At 41.5% G+C, this 15,224-nt stretch overlaps 1 protein-coding gene across 1 annotated transcript in view; it reads left to right on the top strand.

The window, feature by feature from the left end:
- The window catches only part of LOC140195877 (uncharacterized), a 456,388-nt gene that overhangs the window by 300,408 nt on the left and 140,756 nt on the right, over positions 1 to 15,224 (top strand). Inside the window, exons 6-9 of the mRNA XM_072254523.1 lie at positions 3,290 to 3,412; positions 8,604 to 8,729; positions 9,657 to 9,779; positions 12,058 to 12,180. Of these exons, the coding sequence (XP_072110624.1) occupies positions 3,290 to 3,412; positions 8,604 to 8,729; positions 9,657 to 9,779; positions 12,058 to 12,180 (495 nt within the window). The remainder of the gene's footprint in view (positions 1 to 3,289; positions 3,413 to 8,603; positions 8,730 to 9,656; positions 9,780 to 12,057; positions 12,181 to 15,224) is intronic.

The following is a 15,224-nucleotide window of genomic DNA, read 5'->3' as shown; positions in this document are numbered from 1 at the left end:
GAAAGGTGGGGGAGTAGCATTGCTTGTTAGGGAAAATATTACAGCAGTGCTCAGGCAGGACAGATTAGAGGGCTTGTCTACTGAGTCCTTATGGGTGGAGCTGAGAAACAGGAAGGGTATGGCCACATTAGTGGGATTGTATTACAGACCACCCAATAGTCAACGAGACTTGGAAGAGCAAATCTGCAGAGAGATAGCAGGCAACTGCAGGAAACATAAAGTTGTGGTGGTAGGGGATTTTAATTTTCCGTACATTGATTGGGACTCCCATACTGTTAGGGGTCTAGATGGTTTAGAGTTTGTAAAATGTGTTCAGGAAAGTTTTCTAAATCAATATATAGAGGGACCAACTAGAGGGGATGCAATATTGGATCTCCTGTTAGGTAACGAATTAGGGCAAGTGACAGAAGTCTGTGTAGGGGAGCACTTTGGTTCCGGTGATCATAACACCATTAGTTTCAATTTGATCATGGACAAGGATAGATCTGGTCCTAGGGTTGAGGTTCTGAACTGGAAGAAGGCCAAATTTGAAGAAATGAGAAAAGATCTAAAAAGCGTGGATTGGGACAGTTTGTCCTCTGGCAAAGATGTGATTGATAGGTGGGAAGCCTTCACAGGGGAAACTTTGAGAGTGCAGAGTTTGTATGTTCCTGTCAGGATTAAAGGCAAATTGAATAGGAATAAGGAACCTTGGTTCTCAAGGGATATTGCAACTCTGCTAAAGAAGAAGAGGGAGTTGTATGAAATGTATAGGAAACAGGGGGTAAATCAGGTGCTTGAGGAGTATAAGAAGTGCAAAATACTTAAGAAAGAAATCAGGAGGGCTAAAAGAAGACATGAGGTTGCCTTGGCAGTCAAAGTGAAGGATAATCCAAAGAGCTTTTACAAGTATATTAAGAGCAAAAGGATTGTAAGGGATAAAATTGGGCCTCTTGAAGATCAAAGTGGTTGGCTTTGTGCAGAACCAAAGGAAATGGGGGAGATCTTAAATAGGTTTTTTGCGTCTGTATTTACTAAGGAAGCTGGCATGAAATCTATGGAATTGAGGGAATCAAGTAGTGAGACCATGGAAACTGTACAGATTGAAAAGGAGGAGGTGCTTGCTACCTTGAGGAAAATTAAATTGGATAAATCCCCGGGTTTGACAGAGTGTTCCCTCGGACCTTGAAGGAGACTAGTGTTGAAATTGCGGGGGCCCTGGCAGAAATATTTAAAATGTCGCTGTCTACGGGTGAAGTGCCAGAGGATTGGAGAGTGGCTCATGTTGTTCCGTTGTTTAAAAAAGGATCGAAAAGTAATCTGGGAAATTATAGGCCGGTGAGTTTAACGTCAGTAGTAGGTAAGTTATTGGAGGGAGTACTAAGAGACAGAGTCTACAAGCATTTGGATAGACAGAGGCTTATTAGGGAGAGTCAACATGGCTTTGTGCGTGGTAGGTCATGTTTGACCAATCTGTTGGAGTTTTTCGAGGAGGTTACCAGGAAAGTGGATGAAGGGAAGGCAGTGGATATTGTCTACATGGACTTCAGTAAGGCCTTTGACAAGGTCCCGCATGGGAGGTTAGTTAGGAAAATTCAGTCGCTAGGTATACATGGAGAGGTGGTAAATTGGATTAGACATTGGCTCGATGGAAGAAGCCAGAGAGTGGTGGTAGAGAATTGCTTCTCTGAGTGGAGGCCTGTGACTAGTGGTGTGCCACAGGGATCAGTGCTGGGTTTAAAGAAACCAGAGGACATGGGTTAAGGGTGAGGGGGAAAAAGTTTAAAGGGAACATTAGGGGGGGGCTTCTTCACACAGAAAGTGGTGGGAGTATGGAATGAGCGGCCAGACGAGGTGGTAAATGCGGGTTCTTTTTTAACATTTAAGAATAAATTGGACAGATACATGGATGGGAGGTGTATGGAGGGATATGGTCTGTATGCAGGTCAGTGGGACTAGGCAGAAAATGGTTCGGCACAGCCAAGAAGGGCCAAAGGGCCTGTTTCTGTGCTGTAGTTTCTATGGTTCTATGGTTTCTCACTCTCCTTGCAGATGACTTGAAATTGACAATCTAATACTTTTGAAATTAGGTGGATTCAAATGTTTTGCTCAGTGCACTTTGAAGCCATGTATCGTTGTAATCTGTCTGTGCATTACATAGTTTTCTGATAACAGGAATAGGTGGTGAATTATTTCAAAGTCTGTAGCTAGCTGCTTTGTAATGCCTCAAACCTGGAGCTCACCTATCTTTTGGTTCATTGGTCTAGTGTCCACACCGGGTGTCTGCAGGTAGTTGGGAAGTAGGTGAATAATCTGAAGGAACACTGTTCATGACTTTCACAATGTCGCAGCATAAAAGGATGCTGTGAAGGAGAAGGTAAATAGTCATATGAGTGGAGGATACATCACTTTCCTCTATGTCTCTTTGTATGAGGCTCAATCAATGCTCCCAAAGGCACACTGAGGTGTGGGCACATCAAGGGGCAATGAATGCAGCATCTTGCGTTTAGGAGCAGCACAGTGTTACTGCAGGTAGTGCTGCTTTCTCACACCTCCAATGACCTAGATTTCCACTGAACCTCCAGGAATGCTGGTGTGGAATTTGCAGGTTCTCCCTGTGACTGCTTATGCTTCCCCTAGTGGACTCTGGCATACACTCAATGGGCAGAATGGTCTCCTCTTATGTCATAAAGAATACATGAGATATTAGCTCTAACCTTTGTCAGTGATACTTGTGGACAAATGTGAAGTGCAGAGCATAGAGTCTAGTGGACGTTATGGGCAAAGCATTGAAGTACCAGTGGGGATCTTTTATTTGCATTCTGTTGACAACTCACCATGGTTATTTTTCCTTATTTTACAGTGAGTGGAGAGGAAAGTTGTAGGTCAACACCTTTAAGCTTCAATTCCTGTTGCCAACTATGGAAATAGTTGCTGCACACTGACTGATGCCAGTAGATACGTGTCAGACACTGGACAATGTGTCGAGGTGAAGCAAGCCCAGAAGTGCCCCATTTTCCAATGGCCACTGATCAACAGAAATAACCACAAGCATTATCTATTGTGTGCAGAACAGCTTTTATGTTCCAATTACACACAAAAGCCTTCACGAATGCTCCTTCTGATTTGTTCCGTCTTCAATGTAGACAGGGCCTCTATTGAGCAGGGAACATTTTGTTAGTTTCTTAAAGCTTTACAGATGGCTACCAGTTATTTTATAAGTTTATTTACATTTAATACACTACTTTTCATTCAAAGGTCATCAAATAACTTTGTCTATGCCTGAATTTGTTTTTTTTTCCCTTTGTAGATGTTGATGAATGTTCTGTGGTTAATGGAGGCTGCCAACAAAGTTGTATCAACACCAAGGGTTCTTTCTACTGTGAATGTGAACCTGGCTATAAGATCCATGCAGATGGTCGCACGTGCATCAGTAAGTTTGACTGGCAAAGTGAACTTCTATGTTGTAGCTCCTTTTTCACATTTAGGAATCAGATTGGCTGTCTACTTGCTATTTGCTCCGAAGTGCTTCAACCGAGTTTTGCCTTCCACTTGGCAGCATCTGGTCTATGATATTAGTAGAGGAGAAGAAACACTTCAAACTTTATTCTTTTTTGAAAAAAGTAAAGAAAACAGAAAAAAAAATTACAATACATATATCTGATGCATTTCAAGGGTATAGAAAAGTTCAAAATAAATTTATAAACAAAGCACTTAGATGTTACCATATTGAATCCCGCGATTGATTTTCCTGCAGGCATACTCAGCAAATCTATAGAATAGTAACTATAAAGGGATCGGTGAAAGATTAACTAGAGTGCAGAAGACAACAAACTATGTAAATACAGATATAAATAAATAGCATAATGAAAACTTGAGATAACGAGATAAAAAGTTAAAATGATGGATGGGCAAATGAGTGTAGTTACCTCTTTGTTCAAGGGCCTGATGGTTGTGGGGTAGTAATTGTCCTTGAATCTGCTGGTATGTGTCCTGAGACTTTTCTACCTGCTACCTGATGGCAGCAGCGAGAAAAGAACATGGCCTGGGTGGTGAGGAGCTCTACTGATGGATGCTGCTTTCCTATGACAGTGTTTCATGTAGATGTTCTCAGTGGTTGAGAGGCCTTCACCCGTGATGTACTGGGATAAATCCACTACCTTTAGTAGGATTTTCCATTCAAAGGCATTGGTATCACTTTGTAGGAGACTATGGCAGGATGGTTGAAAGTTTTTGTGATTAAACCTTTCCCACAGCAAAGGCACACATACTGGTTTAAAGGTATTAAAAGCAAAAGTGGTAATCTTTCATATGAATTCTTATCACCCACCAGAAGCAATGACTTCCTGTTACATTTAACAATTGGCAGATTTCTTGTAATTACCAGCAACAATAGAATCCTTTGCTGTGAAATATCAACTCACAAATAAGTCAAGTTTGAGGAGCCCAGGCGAGAAAATGGATTTTACCCATTTTTGGTGCACTAAATGGTTATTAACGCCAAACTGTGGCTCACTGAAAAAGATCAAGAAATTGTTATTGTACTTCTTTCTTACGAAGAAGCAACAGAGCGATGCAGTAGCACTTGTTTACAGAGCTCATGGCTGTTGCATTATTGGTAACATCTCAGTCAAATTGTCCTGTCCGATCGAGCCAGAAACATGTCATTGAAGCAAGAGATAATAGAAGTGGATGGGAGAAGGAAGCCAAGGGAAAGGAAGAGGTGGAGTTGGGGATAAGGGAAGAAATGTCACCCTAGACCCCCCTCAGAGACATCCCATGTGTTGTGAAGTGGAGCAGTGCTCATGGACCTAAACCACTGTAAGGAGCTCGGTTATTGGAGAATGGGTAGCAGCCTCTTTCAGTGAGGTTCATAGTGCTGGAAAACTTGTGGCCGAAAGTTCAGTTGCTTGTGGGGTAGTGAAAATGAAAATTGAAATGCTGGTGTGGTCACTGCTTATTAATATCCCTCTAGGGGGTGCTATTATTCATGCATGGTTCCTATTACTCCTTGACAATGAATGCTATTGGTTTGAATTTTTGCTCCAATTTTTGTCAAAAGGGATGTAATGAACATTGTTGACATCACCTGTGCACAGACAACAATGGGGAAGTGGCTCTCACACTAAGGTTAATGCAATCAGAAGTACTGGTCCACTGGCCAAGACTTCAACTAGAAGCAGAACTGAACACTAAGACCAAAAGACATTGGAGCAGAATTAGGCCATTCACCCCATCGAGTCTGCTCCGCCAGTCCATCAGGGCTGATCCTGGATCCCACTCAACCCCATACACCTGCCTTCTCGCCATATCCTTTGATGCTCTGACTGATCAGAAAATGATCAAATTCTGCCTTAAATTGGCCTCCACAGCAGTCTGTGGCAGAGCATTTCACAGATTTACTACTCTCTGGCTAAAAGAAATTCCTCCTTATCTCTGTTCTAAAGGGTCACCTCTCAATTTTGAGGTTGTGTCCTCCTTGTTCTGGATACTCCCACCACAGGAAACATCCTCTCCACATCCACCCTATCCAGCCCTTTCAATATTCAGTAGGTTTCAATGAGATCCCCTCAGATTCTTCTAAATTCCAGTGAGTACAGACCCAAAGCTGCCAAATGCTCCTCATATGTTAACCCCTTCATTCCTTGAATCATCCTTGTGAACCTCCTCTGGATTCTCTCCAATGACAACACATTCTTTCTAAGATGCGGGACCCCAAACTGCTGACAGTACTCCAAGTACGGCCTGAGTAGTGTCTTATAAAGGCTCAGCATGATCTCCTTGTTTTTATATTCTATTCCCCTTGAAATAAATGCCAACATTGCATTGCCTTCTTTACCACAGACTCAACCTGTAAATTCACTTTCTGGGTGTCTTGCATGAGGACTGCTAAGTCCCTCTGCACCTCTGATGTTTGAACCTTCTCCTCATTTAAATAATAATCTGCACTATTGTTCCTTTTTCCAAAATGCATTATCATACATTTCCCAACACTGTATTCTATCTGCCACTTTTTTGCCCATTCTTTCAATTTATCTGAGTCCTGCTGCAATTGCATTGCTTCCTCCGCACAACCTACCACTCCACCTATCTTCGTATCATCCACAAACTTTGCCACAAAGCCATCAATTCCATTATCTAAGTCATTGACAAACAATGTGAAAAGTAGCGGTCCCAATACTGACCCCTGAGGGACACCATTAGTCACTGACAGCCAACCAGAAAAGACCCCTTTTATCCCACTCACAGCCTCCTGTCTGTCAGCCATTCCACTATCTAAGCCAGTACCTTTTCTGTATCGCCATAGGACTTTATCTTGTTAAGCATCTCACGTGTAGCACCTTATCCAATGTCTTTTGAAAATCCAAGTAAATTACATCCATTGCCTCTTCTTTGTCCACCCTGTTTGTTACTTCCTTGAAGAACTCTTAACAGGTTTGTCAGGCAAGATTTCCCTTCACAGAAACCATGCTGATTCTGACTTATTTTATCATTAGTCTCCAAGTACCTCGAAACCGCATCCTTAATAATAGACTCCAACACTTTCCCAGCCACTGAGGTTAGGCTAACTGGCCTATAATTTCTTTTTTTTTGCCTTCCTCCCTTCTTAAAGAGTGGAGTGACATTTGTTTCTTCTAGTCCTCTGGGACCATACCACTTCAGCAGATACACAGAGTGGTATTTACGCATGACTCCTGTATAAAAAGCAGGTGCCAGATTCCCTTAAATTTTCAAACTTTACCAATGATTTCTCAACTCAACCCTACTAATTTCTAATGGCAGTTCATCAGCCACCATGACCCTATCCTGCTGGCTGTTATCACAGTCTACAATTACTTTTTCCCTGTAACTAGGCTTGGTAATCTCTCATTAGTATCTTGGGTTCCTTGCTACCTATTGTTTGACCATGGTGTGGCTATAATTTGCAAGGTAATGAGGACAGTAATATATTATAGATTCAGTACCTTATACCAATATCTACCTCTGTTCTGCTGGCAGCAAGACTGCTGAATGAGCATTTTAATTCTGTGCTTGTTTAACTTTTTAACATGTGTTAAGTCTTTTGTTGCTTTTCATGAGAAAACAACTCTTAAAACTCTGAATCCTGTGCAAAAACTTGAATTGAGAGCGGTGGAAGTTAAACACAAAAGGCTGAAGGTTTCCAGTTGTAATGTGCAGAGTGACCCATTTATTTTACTGGGAAGCTACTGAGAAAACTGAGCCATATTGTTTGTCCCAGTGAAATCCAATCACCACCATCTTACTGTATAGAACAATCCACACGGAGCTCATACAGGAGATGAGGTTAGTCCTCTAAGCTTCAAGACAAAACCATAACTGAGCAATCCTGGGTTTGATTTACTTATGCCTTTTGGATCTTTTGTGCTTTACTTACAGAGTCCCTAATACTTTGATCCCTATTACAACTGTTGATGGATGTGGGTTAATTTGACTGGCAGGTGCAAAATGCAGTATTGGTGTCCATTCTCCCATTCGGGAGGTTGGAGATGGTGTTTGCTGGGAAGAAGATACAAAGCCTTTCTTTTGAAGGGAATCAGAGGGTAGGAAGAATAAGGAACCTTACCTCAGGCAGTTGGGTGGGGAGGTAGAAAATCCTGGATTTTCCACCTCATTAAACCAGCAGCATTTTGAAGCTTAAAGGTCATTGACTTATTAAAGGCAGGGCTGGCATTAAAGTGAAACTGTTGTTATTTGATGCTGTTTCTCCTTGATTGCACCTTAGCGTGACCGCTTTGAGTGGATATTCAAGTCTTCAAGAAGATGACTAACTTTCAGATAAACCTAAAGGTTAAGAGGTCCTGTGATTAGTGGAATCACTGCGGCCTGTAATGATGTAGGCACATTAAATTCGCATTTACAGTCATTGTGTCTCCAGTGACCATCTAAGGGAAGTCATTTACGTTGGTATTTTGACTTCTTTAAATTTTGACGCAAGTAGTTATGCTGGAACCCCTTGATCCCGTCAATTTCCTGTGTTTTTTTTATAATAATCATATAGAATTTATTTTTATGCTCTTAGCATTTTGAAATGGGAATCAGTAGAATAGACCCCCCAGCTCTTGAGCTCTCATGCTCCTCTATTTACTGTATGTGATAGACAAAGAAGATGATCCACACTACTTTTCTGATTAGAGTTGAGTCCACAGCAGGCAGAGCCAATTTAACTGAGGTAGGAATGAGCAGTTCCGACTATCTGAGCTCACTTACCAGTTTGTTTTCAGGATGCGTGCTTGGACGGGTCAGCTAAGTTGCTCTTTGTTCCTTCTGCTGATCCCTTTGCCTGTCAGAGCATCAGGGTGGATGAGGCAGCAAAATACCTGTAGGGCAGCCTGTGTGCCCTCCTGGACCACAGCCACATGGTAGACAACGCAGTGAATGAAATGGGCCACGTGCAGCAGTGGCTAATGTTCCTCTTTCCTCATCACTGAGAGGTCTGGTGACTGGAGAAAGTCTAAATGCCCCAAAAGGAGATGTCAGACGTTGTAGACAGAGGGAAGTTTAATTATTCTCAGGCATATTGCCTGAGGGTTAGATAATTCTTGAGTCTTGTGTGATTACCAAAGGATACTTTAATTTTTGTCTTCTCTTTTGGAACCTGTTAGCTATCAACTCCTGTTCCATGAACAAAGGTGGTTGTGAACATGAGTGTGTGCAGATCAGTGAAAACCACTATCAGTGCAAGTGCCGATGGAACTACCGACTGACGGCAGATGGGAAACACTGTGAACGTAAGCAATGCAGTTGACCATCTTGAGCATGATGACTGTAGTAGATAGATGTGGGATGGTTATAATTCTAGCAGGGGTGGGGCAGTGTGCACACTGCTGACATTACATAGTCCTGTACCTTTGAAAATGTCTCAATAATATTTATTCCTGAGCTTTGCACTGAGGCAGAAGGTTTGAAGGCAATGCTGACTGTGATAATTATGAGTCACATAAGAACCCTGCAGTCATTAGACAAGGGATCTTCTACCAGACACAATGGACATTCATCCTGTAAGGCCAGTTCACCTAACATGCAACCAATTACCATACTTCATGATTGTCAGTAGCCCTGGAGGTGGCTTTTGATATGACTGTGACATATGACCTGATATTTCCAGGAACTATGGGATAACAAAAAAAAATATGGAGCTGTGACTTATTGACACATCTTGCTCCCTCATATCCTCTTCCAAGTGCATTGCCATCCCAGCTAAGAACTAGATTTCCTTTCCTTTGTTTCTGTTGGACCCGGATCTATGAATCTAGTTTATTGTGGAAGCATAAGCATCAAGAGGTGAAGGAGACTTATTTGCATTTTATCAGGATGAACACCATCCTTACTGGTGTTGACTAAGTACTGAAAACTCACACTTAAATTTTTGGGTGACCAATGCATGTAATGTTACAGGGCAGATATTTATTCACCCTGTAAGTACTTTGTACAAAGGCGAAAATATTCCCTATTTGATACAATAAACATATAAGCAATCTGTACCCTCAGTTAGATGGACAAAGCTGGATCTATCATGAAACAGCAGCATTGTTATCCTGATATATCCCGGTGTGGGTAGTCATGGATGTTTCTGTGTACCGTCTCTCTGTATGTTGACGTAAGCTTCTGGTGAGTTGAGTAACGCGGTTAGAGTTTGCTGTTTTGATCATCACTAGTGAAAGATCCGTGCCGTGAGAGAAATGGTGGCTGTAGCCACATATGCCTCAACGAAGCTGGAACTGCGCGGTGTGAATGCAATCCTGGATATCGGCTGTCGGTGAATGGAAAGAGTTGTGAAGGTATGGAAATGCAGAATAATAACAAAATAAGGTCACAGAGAGTGATTCAAACAGTAACCTTCTTGGACCATTAACTAGATCTTTACTTTTAACAACTTCCAAAGTTTAATCTAGTTAGCATCTGTACCATTGTAACCAATAGTAAAATCTGGAATTTATGTACATTTTATTCCATATCTCTACTTTAACCTCTAACTTTATTTTTATATAATTCTTTATTCTTTATAATTTTTGAATGTTATATTTTTTGTTGCATCCACTTCCTGCCTAGTACACCACAGCAGATACATTTAAAGTTAATCCTTAACCTGTGATCTTTCATTTCACAACTTGCAGTTAATTTTTCAGCAATTACAATAATGAGGGTTTTGTTCCTTAAACAATTTATTGAATTGATTACAGTTATGGTTTCTTTGTGTTATGAAATTACAGTATCAATTGTGCTGCTGTGTATTACTTTGAGTTAAGCATTGGACTATAGTAAAGGTAGAGTTGGAAATTCAGTAGTCCCTAGTGATCCAGGAGAGCCAATAACTTAAACTTCAGCTCAGGTTTAGTATGCTGCTCTGACATTATTTCTTTTCTCTGCAGAACAAAACTTAACAAACAAGTTATTCATGTCACTTTTCGTGCCTCACATTCATGGTTTAAGATCCCGACAGTGGTTTTCTGTTGGCTAAGTGAGTTTGAGTCATACGGTCATAGAGTTATATAGAAGGGAACAGGGTCTTTAACACAACTTGTCCATGCCAAGTTGTCTACATGATTCAGACCCATTTGTCTGTATTTGGTTCCTATTCCCTTTCAACCTTCTGTATACATGCACCTGTCCACATTTTATTTAAACTTTGCAATCGTAGCTCCATCACTTCTTCTAGCAGCCTGTTCTATATACCCACCACACTCTGAAAACGTTTCCCCTCTTCAACCCTTTAAATCTTTCTCCTCTCACCTTAATCCTATACTGTTTGGTTTCTGATTCCCCTACCTTAGGAAAAAATACAGTGAGCATTCACCTTACCTATGCCTCTCATGATTTTATATATTTTTATATGGTCAACCCTCAGCTCCCTGCGCTTTGGTGAAAGAAATATTCAATTTTTAGATGTTTTCTTTCAAAATAGCGATCCAGAGTAGGTTCAATAGAATCTCAACTATTCTGCCATGGAGAAGGTTCTAATTTTTCCAAGGAACTTGAATTCTTCTGTCAAATGGCAAACTAGAAGAGATATTGTCTGAATAGTTCTGTACAATAGTAGATGCATAATGGAGTGATTGGTAAAAGATGAAAGTAATGGAGCTCTTCATTACGTCTTGTGCCACGATGTTTACTCGCAGCTCATCAGCATCGGCAACCTAAGCTCAACAGTGGCTACGCTGTGGTCTGATAATGTTAAAAGATCTGTTGTATTACCACTTCCATTTTGATTAAGAATTGGGAGTTGTGATGAGTCACGTATGCTTTGTGATTAGTCTTTGAGAGCTTCAGAGTGATGCACAAATTCCACAACTGGATTGGCCCGAGCATCCCCTTAAATCACCATTTCCTGCAGCAGCTGTTAGAATTTGCTGAATCAGTGGTATGGCACTCATCAAATAAAGGTGGAATTTAACAGCTCATTTTTCTCTTGGTGAAGGGCATGCCTTTAGTTGTCTTCTAGTAAATAATGATGATGATCTACAGGAAACTCCTCTGTTGAGGTCTGAAGTTAATTTATGACACTGATTTTTATTGTCTTCTTTGATTCCCCCCCCCCCCGTATACTCCAGAAATGTATCAAGTTACATTCTGCTCAACATCACTTCATCATTAATTCTGTCTTTCCTGGGAAAAAGACCATATTATATTTCAAGCAACACACATCAAAGTTGCTGGTGAACGCAGCAGGCCAGGCAGCATCTCTAGGAAGAGGTACAGTCGACGTTTCAGGCCGAGACCCTTCGTCAGGACTAACTGAAGGATTATTATATTTCAATCATTTTTCATGCCTTTCACCTTTACCTCACTAATAGACGTGGAATCTTCAAAAAGGTTGATAGTATCTTGAAGCCACAAAACTTTGCACAGTCTGTCATCATCAGAGAGTTCTGAAGATCAATCTCCATTTTTCCAGAAGTTATTTTTAAAATGAAAATCTAGCACTTGGGATGGAATTAACAGAATATGTGATGAACTGAAGGGCTACCTAGAGTTGTTAATATATTTTTCTGGTGATCTTCCCATGTGGCTGGCAATGCTGGTCTGAATGATGAGTGTCTTACTGTTTTCTCTTTGCAGACATCAATGAGTGCACTACAGGAATTGCAATGTGTGCTCATCAGTGCATCAATATCCTGGGATCCTTTAGCTGTATCTGTAACCCTGGATTTGAACTGGGAGCTGACGGAAAACAGTGTTATCGTAAGTACCACCTTCCGGTTGGGCGGAGGCAATCCGCATGTGATAAGAGGTGGCATTCTGCAACACTTGACTGATTTCATGTATTTCACTTTGAACTTTATGAAAGATCAGCTCTCTGGACTATGATGGTCCAGCAAGATTTGAAGGGCCTTGCTCAGACATAGCAGATTTTATATCCCATTTCGAACATCCCAGATCATCTCTGAGTGAAGGGAGTACCTTTACAATACATTCACTGCTGTATCACAGACGTACAACACAGCTCAACAGTAATGATAATCTCTGAATGACCTATTCTTTTGATACTGTTTGAGGAATAAATTTTGGTCAAGCCATGGGAAGGATCACCTCTGTTCATCATTGAAATAGTGACATCAGATATTTTATTCCAATCTGACGTGCATCATCAGTTTTTCAACTCACGGATTATACATTTGACAATACAGGACTCCCTTGGTGCACTGGGCTTTCAATCTAAATGTAATGCTTAAGCCTTTGAAGTGACACTTGAAATTACAGGTTTCTGATTCAGATATGAGGCTACCACTCTGAGCCACAGCTGCTGAGCTGTCATGTGGTGGCGATAAGTAGCAGCTGTAATTTTGAGCTCTTAATTCTATTGCGTGGCTTAATTGTAGTCTAAACTAAGCACAAGTTGTGGATTATGAACAGATCTACTGTGGTAATGCAGCAGTTGCCTTAAGCTTGACATGTGCTTGGTGAAGATGGAAGCATGAAATGTTCACACTCAGGATTCAAAGATTCAAGATTGTTTACTGCCATTGTTCAGTACACAAGTGTAAGGAAGACTGAAGCGGTTGTTACTCCTCCAGATCCCTAGCATAAAAACATACAATAAGCATAAAGGACACAATAATAAACAACATAAATATAAATAAAAAAAACAATCCTATAAAACACAATGTACAAGTAGTTACTACATAGACTGTGCGTACATAAAGTGACATTAGGTGATGTGTACTGTATATAGCAGAGCTGAGTGGGTTAATGGGTGGAGGTGTTGATCAGCCTGTTGGCTTGGGGGAAGTAACTGTTTTTCAGTATTTTGGTCCTGATGTGCGTAGCCTCTTCCCTAATGGGAGTGAGACAAGCAGTCCATCAGCAAGGTCGGTGGGATTCTTCATGATATTGCTGGTCTTTTTTCACCCCCGGCAGCACGCCTCTACTCCCATCACAGTCATAAAGTTGTACAGCATAGAAACCAGGTATATGGCCCACTACGTCTATGTCATCCTTTTTTGCCTATTAACTCGAGTACCATTTGCCTATTGGAAAGTTCACATCAGGAACCACCAGTGAATGATAGAGCACCAGGGGAATGTGAACTGCTGAAGGTTCTCTTGACGATTTCTAGTTGTGGATTGGGAGGCCTAGGCTGAGCTGCTTCTGGAATCAAGTGGGAGGGAGGGAGATTGCGGGAAGCAGTCCTGAAGAATGCAAGCAGGAGTGCTTCAAGGGTGGCCTCACTTGGGGGAAGTGGGGAGACATCACACAGCCAGCTGGTGAAAAGTGGGGAGAAGGTAGAACCCAAGGCTGGTATGGGAAAGATCAAGAGGATTGAGAGAGAAAGGAAAGTGGTATGGGAATGAAAGGGGAGGCGTTGGAGCTGAGAGATAGAGGATGAGGGAGGAGGGAAGAAAGGAGGACATACAGTAGGTATGGAATGGAGGGAGGGGGAATGTAACAAGGAAGGTCATGTGATGGGGAGATGAGTGGGAAGAAGATGTCTGTGCATACAATGTGATCTCGGGCAACTTCCACATCTCAAAGTTATCCTCAATTCTGAAGGACCATCAATGAAGAGGAGAATTAATAGGAAATGAAATAGCCATTTGGTCCTTTAAGTCTCCTTTGCACCAAGATCATGGCTGTTCTACCTGAGTTCTATTTTCCTTCACTAACCCCATATCCCTTAATGTCCAGAAGCTAATTGGTCCTTTTTTTGAATGAACTCAATGATTGAACAATCACAGCCTCCCAGGTGGAGAATCCAAAGATTAACCAACTTTCAAATGGAAAAGTTTTCTTCTCCTCTTCATCATAAACATCAAACTTTTACTCTGAGACTGTGATCCCTGGTTCTAGACTTTCTCCGCCCTAGGAAGTACCCCTTCATCCAATCTGTTTATCACTGAAAAGGTTTTCTCAGTTTCAATGTGCAGATCCATCCTGCAGCAGTTAGCACAGTAAAATTCCTATTGGTGAAAGCTCTGCATCATTATTTTTCTTTTATTTAAATCCTGGTGAAGTTTACATGTATTAAGCTGTTGGAAACCACTGTTGATAAGGCTGACAGGACGAGGATTTCCATGACAAATACAGTGAATAGAATTTCCCTGCCACATAATTAGAGTGGCCTTTCTTATGTATAAAACCTGAACTTGTACTTGCTGAAAATCAATAGAGAACTCCCCATTTCTTGAATTAACGTTCCAAAAATTAAACCATGATTATAACTACTGGTATACTCTAGACTGGATATATTTGTATAACTAGTCTGTTTGCTTGGCCCGGATAAAACTGTGCAGCTGATAAAGAGTTGTCATATAAATCACAGGTCCTGACTGTCATTATGAAGTGGGGATTATCTGCTGAGGGAATCTCCCACCCCTGAACCTGGATCTAAAATAACATCTCTAGCATCCTGCTCCTTCCCTTTCTCCCATGGTCCACTCTCCTCTCCTATCAGATTTCTTTTTCTTCAAACCTTTTCCTCTTCCACCTATCACCTCCCAGCTTCTGATTTCATCCTCCCTCCCCGACTCACCCACCTTTCCCCTTACCTGGTCTCACCTATCATCCCCTGCCAGCATGTACTCCTTCCACTACCCCCTTCACCCCCAGTCCTGACGAAGGGTATTGGCCCAGAATATCAACTGCTTATTTCCGTCCCGGCCTGCTGAGTTCCTCCAACATCTTATTTGTGTTGCTCCAACGTATTATTTGTCTGTATGGGCAGGCATCAGTCCTTGCTGATGAAATTAGAAATTCCTTCCGAGCTGGTGTAACTCCACTACATGTTG

This window comes from Mobula birostris, chromosome 4, assembly GCF_030028105.1.
Source record: "Mobula birostris isolate sMobBir1 chromosome 4, sMobBir1.hap1, whole genome shotgun sequence".
NCBI lineage: Eukaryota > Metazoa > Chordata > Chondrichthyes > Myliobatiformes > Myliobatidae > Mobula > Mobula birostris.
Note: the sequence above shows the minus strand (reverse complement) of the source record. Positions and strands in the feature narration are given on the sequence as shown.